Genomic DNA, 13,842 nt, shown 5'->3' with positions numbered 1-13,842 from the left:
GATCTCACCCTCGCCACTCTATCTGTCACAGATGCATCGGTCCATGACTGTATTGGTAGGAAGGACCACCGCACAATCCTTGTGAAGATGGTTCCTGTCTTCACACTGAGGACAACCCTCCATTGTGTTGTGTGGCACCACCACCATGCTAAATGGGGTAGGACAGATCTAGCTGATTCAAAACATGTCTAGCAGCTCAACAATGTTATCAGCTGTGGGCCATCAGCAGCAGGGGAATTGTATTCCACCAGTCTATAACTTCATGGCACAACATATCCCTCACTCTACCATTACCAAACGAGTGAACCAGCACTTGTTCAAAGAGTGTAGAAGAGCATGCCAGGAGCAGCACAAGGCAAAATGGTGGTAAACGGTTGAAACTGCAACATAAGACTACACACATGTTAAACAGGGAAAGCAATGTACTATAGACAGAGCTAAGTCATCCCAGGACTAAGGATCATACCGTGGGAGGTGATTGAGGTGTAGGGGGTGATGGAGGATATCTTGACTCCATTCTCTCTCCCCTTGTGCAGTCCCTTCTCACCTACATCCATGATTCCTCTGACACCCTACATCATATCAACAATTTCCAGTTCCCTGGCCCCAACCGCCTCCCCTTCACCATGGACGTCCAATCCCTCTACACCTCCATCCCCCACCAGGATGGTCTGATCGCTCTCCTTTTCTTCCTCGAACAGAGGCCCGAACAATCCCCATCCACTGCTACTCTCCTCCGTCTGGCTGAACTTGTTCTCTCATGGAACAATTTCTCCTTAAACTCCTCTCACTTCCTCCAAATAAAAGGTGTGGCTATGGGTACCCGCATGGGCCCCAGTTATGCCTGTCTCTTTATGGGGTATGTGGAACATTCCTTGTTCCAGTCCTACTCCGGCCTCCTCCCACAACTCTCTCTCTCTGGTACATAAATGATTGCTTCGGTGCTGCTTCATGCTTCATCTGGACCTGGAAAAATTTATTAATTTTGCTTCCAATTTCCACCCCTCCATGATTTTCACATGGTCCATCTCTGACACTTCCCTTCCTTGACCTGTCTCAATTTCTAGTGATAGACTGTCCACCAACATTCATTACAAGCCTACCGACTCCCACAGCTACCTCGACTACAGCTCCTCACTCCCCGCTTCCTGTAAGGAGTCCATCCCATTCTCTCAGTTTCTTCGCCTCCGTCACATCTGTTCTAATGATGCCACTTTCAAAAACAGTTCCTCTGACATGTCTTCCTTCTTCCTTAACCGAGGTTTTCCACCCACGGTGGTTGACAGGGCCCTCAACCATGTCCGGCCCATCTCCCACGCATCCACCCTCACATGTTCCTCTCCCTCCCAGAACCATGATAGGGTCCCCTTTGTCCTCACATCACCCCACCAGCCTCCGCATTCAAAGGATCATCCTCCGTCATTTCCGCCAACTCCAGCAATGATCCCACCACCAAACACATCTTCCCTTCACCCCCCCCCAACCCCTGGCAGCATTCCGCAGGGATCGTTCCCTCCGGGACACCCTGCTCCACTCCTCCATCACCCCCTACACCTCAACCCCTTCCCACGGCACCTTTCCATGCAACCGCAGAAGGTGCAACACCTGCCCCTTTACTTCCCCTCTCCTCACCATCCAAGGGCCCAAACATTCCTTTCAAGTGAAGCAGCATTTCATTTGCACTTCCCTCAATTTACTCTACTGCATTCGCTGCTCCCAATGCGGTTTCCTCTACATTGGAGAGACCAAACGCAGACTGGGTGACCACTTTGCGGAACACCTTCGTTCTGTCCGCAAGCATAACCCAGACCTCCCTGTTGCTTGCCATTTCAACACTCCACCCTGCTCTCATGCCCACATGTCCGTCCTTGGCCTGCTGCATTGTTCCAGTGAAGCTCAACACAAACTGGAGGAACTGCATCTAATCTTCCGACTAGGCACTTTACAGCCTTCCGGACTGAATTTTGAGTTCAACAATTTTAGATCATGAACTCTCTCCTCCATCCCCACCCACTTTCCGATCCCCCTTTTTTCCAATAATTTATATAGATCTTTCTTTTCCCACCTATTTCCATTATCTTTAAATGTATTTCCATCCATTGTTTTATCCTTGCCTTTTAGCTTATTTCAATCCCTTCTCCCCACCCCACCACCACTAGGGTTATCTGTACCTTTATTATCACATTCCTTAGATAATATCACCAGCTTCAACACCTCTTTGCCCTTTTGTCTATGACATCTTTTGGTTATCTCCATTATCACTGGCCCTCTATCCAGCTCTACTTGTCCCACTCCCCCTTACACCAGCTTATATTTCACCTCTTTTCTATTTTTCCTTAGTTCTGTTGAAGAGTCATACGGACTCGAAACGTTAACTGTGTTCCTCTCCACAGATGCTGTCAGACCTGCTGAGTTTTTCCAAGAGTCTAACCAACTCCCTTGATATTGAATGACATTACCATGGTCGAATCAACATGCTGGGGTCATCACTGATCAGAAACTTAACTGGAGCAGTCACAAATAATTGGTTACAAGAGCTCAGAGGCTGGAAACTCTGTGGCAAGTATTTCACCTCCTGACTCCCCCAAATCTCACCATTTACAAAGCATAAGCCAGAAGTGCAGTGGAATATTCCCCACTTGCCTGAATGAGCATAGCTGCAACATTCAACGCTCATCACCATCCAGGATAAAGCAGCCCACTTGATTGGCACCCCAACCACCTTAAACACTCACTCCCTCCACCACCAGAATAGTATGTATCATCTACAAGATTCACTGCAGCAACTCACCAAAGCTTGTTTGACAGTACCTTCCAAAGCCTCAACCTTTATTGCCTAGAAGGACAAAGGAAGCAGGCGCATGTGAAGTCACATACCATCATAACACGGAGATATATCATCATTCCTTCAACATTGCTGGATAAAAACCAAACTCCCTAACTACCAGCACTATCAGAGTACCTATACCACATGGGCTGCAGCAGTAAAAGATGACAGCTCATCAACACCTTCTCAAGGGTAACTAGTGATGGGCATAAATGCTGACCTTGCCAGTGACACCATGATCCCATGAACAAATTTTTTTTTAAAATCCTTGTTACATCATGTAATAGGTTGAATTGTAAAAGAGGAACAAATAGCTAGTTATGGATTCCTAGACATTAATTATATTCAGTATAGTTTTTCTTCCTCTATACCCAAACCGTAGGTAAGGCTCAATGGTTATAATCCCCATAGACACTGACTTGGTCTTATGAGGGATGGTTTCATGGATTTACCCCCACCTCCACCAAACATTGATTTGGTCTTGGGGGATGATTCCACAAACTGCAGCTACTCTTTTGCAGCTTGCCGAAATAGGGCAATTTTTGCATATGTACCAGAAATGGAGAGCAAATATTCAGGGAGATGGAGCCAAAACCAATCCTGTACTTACCAGACAGGCAGCCACTTGTGCATTTTCCAATTGGAGTCAAGGAACAATCAGGAGTAGGAGCCTTGCCCAATTCATCTCATTGGCATGCCCAGCACTCCTACACCATCTTATAAAATTGAAAATGTACAATTGATAAATCAAGTTAATTTTTACCCCTTTTGTTTGATCTTAAGCAAACTTAATTAAAATTCATTCTTCTATAGCATGCAGCTGAATGGATAAAAATAGTGATAGCACAAAAGACCACCAAGCAGACTTGACTTTGGATATGGTTTATTCAAGGTACTAAATTGAATAACGAATACATGTATCTTATTTACAAAATGGAATGAAGACAATCAGCCAAAGGCATTATAATAATGGCAATCGCCAGAGTACAATAACTGGATATATATTTACAATTTATAGCAACTGCAAACCAGATAGTTAAAACATTATACATTCAAAGAGTAATGACATTAACAATGTATAAACAATTACCTACTGCTGGGACAGAATCACAAGAACTTACTAAACACCTTGAGGTGTCCAAGACCTCTTTATTTCCACTTTATTTCCATGCAAAATCCTTCCAGCAAAGAGCTTGATGCAATCTTTGCAAAAAAATAAACACTTGAAACCAAACATCTATCTTGAAATAAATGGAAATACCACCATTAAAAGCCTAACTGCATAAGTAAGAGAGTTCTTAAAACACGTTTTTTGGACTTTTCCAAGACACCTTCTGAAGAGGCAGAAACAAATACTGAACAGTTTTTATCCTGAACTGGAATTTTCTCAACAAGGACAAAGCTTCAGCTTCATGAGCGGAATTCTGTTCATGTTATTTTAGAGTGTCATCTTCAAACACTTCAGGTTAAGGGAGGATTTACAGAAATCATATCTTCCCATTTCCTCCTTCTGTAAGTCTCTCTCTTGTTTGGCTGTATCAAAATGTTGCTCACCACATTTTAGGAAGGTAAGAACATTTCTGAAATTCATGATTTGGGTGGACTTTTGTTCTAAGTTCTATTGTATGGGGAACAGTATCTTTCCTCATACAATAGAACTTATAACAAGGGTTCACCCAAATGTTCCTAAAATGTGATGGGCACCATTTGATACAAGGCCAAGCAAGAGAAAGAAGATTTACAGAAGAGGAAAATTTTCCATAATTCATTCTCAGGCTGAAAATTTTGTATTACAGATCCATAGTGCACTGTTGTGATTGGGTTAATAGTACCTAACATCGGAACGACATCCTGGATGAGAGATTCTAGATACTGACTTACTCTTTGGATGCTCATAAAGGATATTAAAAGGTATTTTAAAAAATCTCCTCTCCTAATTTGTCCTTTCAACTTTTCCTCCCCTCTTCCCAATCTCAATTTCTTGATGGGGTAAATTTCCTTCACTACCATATTCAATTAGTCATTTTTGATTTGACAAAAAGAGCCTCCAGTGACTATAGGCAGACCATTTGATTGTATCAAAATCAAGCCAGATTCTGCTCTTGCTCAGTACTAATGCAATCATGCTGTCCAGCAGGGATAGTGTTGAGGAACAAGAAACCCCGGTAATTATTCTTTCTCTAATCCATAGGCATTGAGTGCCCCTATGGTCATCCTAACCAATTCAGCAAGGACCAGGATCAAACCTAAAATTTCTGGTGACTATGGCTCAGCAACCTTGCTTTTTTGAAATCAATAATATTTTAATATATTATGCAAATAGCAACATCCAAAAATAAATCAATTAACCAGAAATAACAGCATTAATTTAAAACAAAGAATTGCTTTAGCCAATTTAGAACCAAACACATGGGCCGAGATTTTCTCTGAAAGGGATGAATCCTGATGCAGAGACCATATGTGGGTCCCGAGCCTGCACAGGCGGGCAGTGCGACCACAGTGGCAATCTTGCTGGAAGAGGCCTCTTAATTGGCTGCTGTCTGATCTACTGTCCAATTAAATCCATGCTGTCGGTCTAATCAGAGGGCTGGCAGTGAAGAAGCCTCAGTAGCACCACTGAGTGAGGTAGCTGTGCTGAGGCAGCATGGACAATGAGAGGTGTCTCCATCTTGAGGCATGTCTGCAGGGGAGGATGACATTTCATTTTTCTGCTGGGGCCAAGCAGGCACGCCCTGGCGTTTAGAGGGGAAAACCCTCCAGCAGTGATGTCAGGAGCGCAGGGGCTGCCATTATTGCCAGCACTCCCCTCCTTGGGTACTGTGGCCTCCAGCTCCAATGGCTCCCCACCAAAGGCTGCAAGGAGGTCACCTTCCCACGCCAAGAGAAGCCACTCGCTGCTAACAAAATATCGGCTGCCAGGGAAAATGAATCTCAACTGGGTCTTTAATTGGCTAAATTGGTTGCCCATGACCATTCAACGGGCGTCTGAGCCGCTGCCTTTCCCATGACTGGGAGATTTCCCAGGTGGTGGGACTGCGTCACAGAGCTGTTTTAACTCAGCCTCCCGGCATTTTACCAACCCCCTTCCCGCTACCTGGGGCTGGTAAAATCTTGCTCATGAGCTCCATCACTCTGTTTGTACTCTTGTCCTACATAAAGTGGAACATTAAAGAAAAATAAAGGTGTACATAAATGGTTGTAAACACAAACATAGTATAACACATGCCCCACTCTTTGAATGGAGGAGATGTCCAGTTTTAAGAAGTACTCTAATAGTCAATCCTGCAGCACCAATCCATCTCCACGAGATCCTCAGACACATTACAATCCCACCCAAATGCTTAAAACCAGCTCTCTGTCCAATGAGTCAGAAGGAACAAAGAATAGTCATGGAATTTTTTGGATCCTTTTAATCCAAGACAATCAGTTGAATAAAACTCCAGAGAGAACATAACATAGTTGTGCACACTCCAATGTTGCATGTTCAACAGTATAACTGGCAAGTCGCTCTGGGGACAAAAGTTCAGTTTTAAAAACATTGACAAAAGTATTCATGCACCAATTTATGTTTTAAATTTTGAAAGACATTCAAGTAAGAAAGAAAAGGCATCAGCTCAAGATCTAGAATCAGGATCGCAGAAATAATATGGCATGTTTTATCTTGTTCTGCTCCGTTCTGAAAAGGGAAGGACTGATTGTCAGTCGTAAAACTTCAGCACACCATTGGAGAATGTCCAAATCTAACAGCTCAAACTTTGTGCAATATTTATGGCTACATCTCAACTACATTCCTCTACTTTTCAAAATGGATTTGTTTCACAATGTCAATATAGTCATTGGATAAATCCACATCAGACCTTTTTTTTTAAGTGCCTGGATAATGTATTTTTGAAAATGCTCAATTTTTTAAAAATTGGTTCAGTTCCTTGAAGCTTTGGTACTTACAAAAAGGGAACTAAAACTTTCCTGAATGAGCCAACTCTTGCTGGGGTACAGGTCACCCTATTTGATATCTCACCCCTATGGCAATGCTTTCACGTGGTGAACATTGACAGAAACTATTAAGAGGTTATTTAATATGCATCAGGGCCCAGGCCCATCCTTTTCACATATCAGACATCCACATTGGTGAGCCTATCAGCAAGGGTTAGTGGACAGTGATTAGGAGCAGGACTGTGAACTGGATTCCCCATTTCTGCTTCAGGATTGATAAATGTTCATTATCGCTACATGATGATGATGTACTTTCCCAGTGTCAGTGAGCAGGAAATCGTTCCCACGACCTAATTTCCCTAGTACCATAAATCATTTTTCACTGTTCTGGAAGCCTCACTTTCAACTAGGTATAAAGAATCAGGCCTGCTTATCCACTACACCTTCACATCTCACTCAACATTAGACAAAAACAATTACTTTTCTTTAATCAATTCTATTAACAAGAATGGGAAAGTGAAGATTCATAATTCATACAGCAAATATATTTTGCAAATTGACTTTGGAAAGGAATTAAATGCATTGTTAAAAGTTGTAGGTCAAATGAAAAGGTGAGTCTGCAACTTTAACAAAATATTCTTAGCCAACTCCGCTTTTAACCTGGTCATCAAAAATGTGCTTGTGCTATGAATTAAAAGATTTAACAAGGGCAACAACCTACATTTTGTTTTGTACCATTTTGGTTAAACAAAAATAAAATTTCCATCTGTAACAGATACAGGTGCAATTTTATACTCTGATTAATAAAAATTATCAAAACAAGAAACATTTATAGAATAATACCTATCTAACTCGGAGTTACTTGGAGAAAAGAGGTTCAAATAGGCAAATTAAGGCTCAAGATGGCAGGTTGTAAAGAAAGTCAGCAACCACATTAAGCAAAAAGAGGAAATGTAAACAAACTCACATTCTTTATACAGTACTGCTTTGTATTTAAAGCCCCACAGGCAGGTGCTTGGCTATGTTATGTACTGACAATGATGACATCTGTGTTACACAAGGCAGCAAGATTTTCCTAGCACTCAGGCAATGGAATATAAAACTAAAGCAGCTATTCAAAAATGGAAAGTTCAAAAATCATTAACAGACTACATTGCTGGGATTCCTGTACCTGGCCAGAGGAAAGGCTGCTGCAACATCCCTATATATTGTGCAGTCGGTTTCGCAATAAACAGAGCAAGCTTGTACCCAGATTGAAGCCTTGAGGATCACTACACAGTTCACACCAAATCAAAGAACAATGGGGTATTATATCTTTCTAATGTTGAAAATATTGTGATTTAATCAAGCTCCAGAATAAGTTATATTCAAAAGGCATAGTTTATGAAAACAAAAGCAACATTTTCAAAAATTCCCTTAACTAAAAGGTCAATTCACTTTAGTTGGTAGCACTCATCTCTGAGTCAGAGGTTTATGGGTTGAAAGCTCCCTCTTCCCACAAATCACAAAGTCTGATACTATAGTTGGAGTGCTGACTGAATGCTGCATTGTCAGAGGTGCTGTTGTTTGGATGAGACTATTAACCAGGGCCCTGTCTACCTGTTGCCACAGAATTATTTAAGGAGCAGGCAAAATCTGCTTATCTTTTAGCCAACACTCCTCCTTCAACTACAACCAAAATAGTTCATGCATTCACTCATTACACTGCTTTTTGTGGCAACCTGTTGAGCAAAGATTGTCTGCTAGTTTGTCCGCAAGGTCAATAAATCACTATAATGAAAAAGTAATCTATTGGCTGTGAAGAGCTTTGGGGTGGCCTGAAAATGTTATAAAGCACTATATTTATTTTCTTTTAGTTAGCAAGCCAGCTAAAACTTGGGTGTTATTTTTATTATCCTAGTTTTCTTAAGCAACAAATAGATGTGCTTGGGAGTATATGGTTATCAATATGTAGCATTTCCAATCAACAGTTCAAAACTGAAGAACAAGATTGTTTACAATAAGCTCACAAAACCACTCCCATGTAAACTGGCTGTGAACATAATGAAGGCACACCCATTAGCAACAATTTATCATTTGCAAAATAGGATTAAAGTACTCCTTTGCTTTTGTTTTAGTCAAGTTCTAACTTTACTACATTAAAAAATAAGAAAAAAATTCAGAATGCTTAAAAGCTAATGAAAACAAAGTGCATTTCCAATGTAGCCAGTACTTTGTTTCAGCCTGAAAGATTTTCTTCTTATCTCACAATTTTGCTCTTCCTTGTGGAAGTGTTGATAGAGTCATGAATCCATAAACATAGTGTTCAGTTTTCGTTGACAACAAACTCCATTATATTTTGCAAAACGCCTATTTTTTCCTTTCTTTTTGCAGGGATAATGAGAAAAGGGGATTTGGGGGTTTAAATGGGGGTTCAGTGGAACATTTGTGTCATGATTTATGATGGTGATGTTTACATACTGTGCTGAATCTCAGCTTACACTTCTATGTTTCTATTGTTCTATGTTTCTTAATCATAGTTGATGGTTTGCTATAAAGTAAGTACAGGTTATCCAAAAAGAGAGAAAAATATGAAGTAATGATAAATGAGAGCTATAGAGTTTTCTGGAGTTGTGTCATCACAATCAGTGTTCACTGCTCTGTCACCATCAGTTTCAATTGAGATCAATGATCAAAAGGAGAAATACTGAAGTAAACAAAATTTTAAAAAATTACGATCTCCTTAAACTTATTTTTAAACTTTACATCATTTTGGAATTGCACAAAACCCTTAAAATGTGCATCAAGTACTCTACAATAAAAAAATTAAACAAACATTCTGAAAAATAAAAGGTGGTAAACGCATTGAAAAGTGAGTTTAAATACAATAAGTCCTCTTTAAAAGTTTTCACAAACGGTATAGTATTCTTTTGCCATTTCACTCATTAAATGTTTATGGATGACCATAGAGGGGTAGGAAGGAGATGTAAATATACCACTACTCTAACAGATGAGAAAGCAAAAAATCCTTTTAAGCTCCTGCAGTTTAAAAGGGAAAAGCAGGTCTGGGGAGAGAAATATTTATTAATCTGCAGTCCCTCCCCCGACCCATTTTATTCTAAAACTTAATAAGGTTTTCCAGTATCTGATTTTCATTCAAGCCAAATTTTGTCAAATTGGTTGCAGTGAAAAATAATAAGCACTTTGAATAACACTCTCCTAGACTTTCCTTCCCTCATGAGCTCTATATAGATTTCAAAATATTAATGATTTCTATGGCTCCAATTCTGCACTCCGATTACTTTTACTTACTCTAACCTTCCTTGGACACCATTATCCTGTTTGAATATTATAAAGTTGATCTCAGAAGTTCTCATTTAGTGAGGCTCACAAGCTCTCTGACTATGCACTGTGGTCATGAGTACAGGAAGCTGATTGTAGTGTTGCTAACTTTATCACAAAAATTTTTTTTTTAAAAAACATGCAAAGTATTTGGTGCCCAACAGTGTCATTTATTAAAGTCAGGAGAAAACCACCCAAGAATCATTGCCATAACACCAATATTAGAATGTTGTGACATCAAGTTGTTGTAAATTAGTGATGCACAAGACCAGTGTTAGATAACGTACACAGGTGATGAGCGCACTTCCTATCACATCTTCTATAGAAATTCAAAAGGATACAATTCAAACCTTTGGGTGCACTTTTAAACTTTCTGAATTCCAACAAGCTTGGATCTCTGCTCTGCCACTTCTCTATTTAAAAATAACATTCAGCAAAAATAAAATTAGAACGGGTCTCCAGGTCTTTACATAATTAGTGCTGACCGACCCAATAACTATAACTGATTACTGTGCAATACTAAGGGTATACTTTATGTTCAAGGCTAGTTGCTGCCTCTAGTTTATAATAAAGTAGGTTAAGATCACACACACTTCTCATCCTTGTGTTCTTTGCCCTGTTATTTTGCACAGGATAGCACAAATGATTGTCAAATTTCAAACTCCATGTTTCCATTCCATAAGCTTGAACCTTACAATAGGAGAATAACCACCATCTAATTGAGTAGAGATAAAATGATGTTTTTAATCCCACTGTTCATCAGGATTGCATTTAGATGCTGGCTGCATATATACTGGCTCCTGAGAATGTTGCAAATGAAGTTTGTTTCTTGCGTGTATTCTATTAAACAAGTTGCTGTTGTTGTGCCGATGCTGGCTGGAGTTACATAACACATTTTGGGGACAAGTGTAAATTGTGTGAATTTTCATTTCTTTATAGTTCTTTGCCAATAAATTCACACAATTGTTTCACTGGAATCTTTCCTCACGAGCTTTGATGAGAGGAGTGAATGCGGAGTGGCATTGTTATGGTCTGCAGCCATCAATCGGACCTTTTGGTTGGTCCTTCGCCATTCTGAGTAGAGCTGGCAGTGATAGCGGAATGAAACCTTTGGGCAAAAATCAACATGTGTTATTTTTACAAGTACTGGATATCTCCCTTCAACTTCCGCCCTCTCCCATACACTAATTTTCCTGAGGAGGTAGTGACATTCTGGAGCAGAACTTCACATCAGCTTGGAAAGTATATTGGTAGGTTGACATCAGAGATAAACCCAACTATTTCCTCACTGGTCACTGATTAAGAAAAGCAATTATAAGCAGGAATCCTGGCTAATTTTTTCTCTCTTCCCTAGCACAGAGACACAGAGGCCTGTTACAGCACTATCAAGACAGATTGTAGAGGCAATTAGCCAATTTAGCCCAGACCAGGGCTTGAATCATGAACTTTCCTGCTGTTTTAGGCTCAGAAGAATGTTACGCTGAGCATGTACCCCCACAGCCACAACACAGGCCAGTTTTTCTTGTAGTAATTCCATAGTTTGAATTTTTCTTTACAAGTTACTAGCCAGTTTACTTTGCATCTTACAAATCACTTACCAAAGTGAAAAGCTGTTCATAATCGACATTTATCTTCAAACACATCATCATGGGGTTTTGAGATAAAGTTACAGGACCCTTGGACTACATGCATCCCATGCTCAAAACAAGTAATTTTGCAAACAGGAACCTGTCTAAACACGGGCTTCGTATTTGCATTGCAGAAGGTGGCAACAACTCCAGATAAAATACAGTGAAAGGTCAGTGATTGAATTCATTTATCAGCACACTGCACCAGAGTGGCAATTCTACAGACAGCTTCTGTTGAGCCACACAGGTATCGAGAAGCAGCTAGCTTGGGCAATCCACTGCACTACAGGGAGAAATAACAAACAGCAACCACTTTATGCCATTCCCACACACTGCCCAAGTGGCAGTTCTGAAATGGAATTGATAAAAGGCCTGTTCTGAGTAAAGTAATGAACCACTGACCCGAGGGCAGAGGATGAGGAAAACAAAAAAAGTCACTTATATCATAAAGATTAGTCACCATCCTAGGAGAAAGGTTTGGAGAGAGAATATTAACACATTACAGCAGCATATCATTTAGAGTGCTGGAATAAGTTTTAGAATAAAAATACTGCCACTTTTAAAAGTCTGAAACAAACTGTTTCACCACAAGTGCTTCCAGTTTAGTTATCCCCTCTTTCTATCAATTTTATGCTTCTCATTAGGTCAACAAAATAGTCCTCCTTTTATTTTACCTGTTTTATATTTTTTTAAAATATCTAATAGTGGCATATATTTTATAGAACTAACCACAGTCTACAATGTATTAATAACGTACACAGGACACATAATCAGAATGGTGTATGTATATAGATGAGCAAGGCAGAAAACCATTAACAGATTGATATAGAGGACAACTGGTTTAGACATTCACCACTTGATCTGGACCAGATAAAGTATTATCAAGTCCTGTTCTCCTCTGTCAAAACTGCTCCCTGTACCAGGTTCATCCTAGAATGCAACAATAACCCCTGGCTTCTTCCCTCCACTGCAATACATCTTCCTAAATCCATCCTCTGTCTTCTCTACCCTCACCTCCAACAAATACAAGGAGTTCATGGACTTCTTTGTCACTAAGATTGAGACCATCTAACCAGCGACCACTGCCTCTCTTTCCTTAGCCTTGAACTCACATTGTTCTTTAGTTTCCCTCTTACCTCCCCTCATGCCCTATCCAAGCTCATCTTTTCTGTGAGACTTGCCTCCTGCTCCATGGACCCTATTCCCACTAAATTGACATCCAATTTAGCAATAGTGTTAGCTGTTCTCTCTCTTCAGGTACTGGCTCCCTTTCTATCAAATCTGCGATCATTATCCCCTCCTCAAAATACGAACATGATCCTCTGTCTTTGCAAGCTACTTCCCATCTCCAGCTTCCTCTCCAAAGTCCTTGAAGGTGCTATCTCCTCTCAAATCTAAGTCCATCTTTCTCAGAACTCTATTTTTGAATCCCTCCAGTCAGATTTCCAACCTGCCACAGCACTGAAATGGCTATCAAAAACACAAATGACATCCTATGTGAATGTGAAAAGGAAAGCTGTCCCTCCTAGCCCTTCTCAACCAGTCTGCAGTCTTCAACACACCTTTCCTCTGTCATCCAGCTGGGTGGCACTACATTCACCATTTGTATTTATCTAATCGTAGCCAAAGTATCACTGGCAATGGCTTTTCTTACTGCACCTTTATCTCTGGGGTCCCCCAAAGACCTACCCTTGGTTCTCTCTCATCTACACTTTTCTCTTCGGCAAAATCATCCCAAAACACAAGCTGCCACATGTATGCTTGGGGCCACCTAACTATACTTCACCACATTGCTCAACTACTCCACTGCCTCTAAATTGTCAAACATCCAGAACTGGATGAGCAGAAATTTCCTCCAATTAGATATGGGCAGACCAAAGCCACTGTCTTCAGTCCCTGTCACAAACCTGGACACCAATTCTATCCCTCTCCCTGGTAACTGCCCGAGGCTAAACCAGACTGTATGCAAATTTGGTGTCATACTTAATCCCGAGATGAGCTTCCAATTTTATACCTACACCATCAGCATTTCCACCTCTGTACATCACCTGACTCTGTCACTGCCTCAGCTCACATGCTGCTGAAACCCTCATCAGTACCTTTTTTACCTCCAGACCTATTTCAACACACTCC

The 13,842-nt window shown here is 40.6% G+C and overlaps 1 protein-coding gene across 3 annotated transcripts in view; it reads right to left on the bottom strand.

The window, feature by feature from the left end:
- Positions 1-3,693: 3,693 nt before the first annotated feature.
- Positions 3,694-13,842, bottom strand: part of marchf2 (membrane-associated ring finger (C3HC4) 2) — a 52,296-nt gene continuing 42,147 nt past the window's right edge. The window contains exon 5 of one of the 3 annotated variants that reach the window (XM_078555778.1): positions 3,694-11,189. In XM_078555778.1, the coding sequence (XP_078411904.1) occupies positions 11,037-11,189 (153 nt within the window). In that variant the 3' untranslated portion in view covers positions 3,694-11,036. The remainder of the gene's footprint in view (positions 11,190-13,842) is intronic. The other 2 variants (XM_078555779.1, XM_078555777.1) reach the window with 2 other exon arrangements.

The sequence above is a fragment of the Cetorhinus maximus genome, chromosome 13 (assembly GCF_964194155.1).
Source record: "Cetorhinus maximus chromosome 13, sCetMax3.hap1.1, whole genome shotgun sequence".
Lineage (NCBI taxonomy): Eukaryota > Metazoa > Chordata > Chondrichthyes > Lamniformes > Cetorhinidae > Cetorhinus > Cetorhinus maximus.
This window is presented reverse-complemented; position numbering and strand designations above follow the sequence as displayed.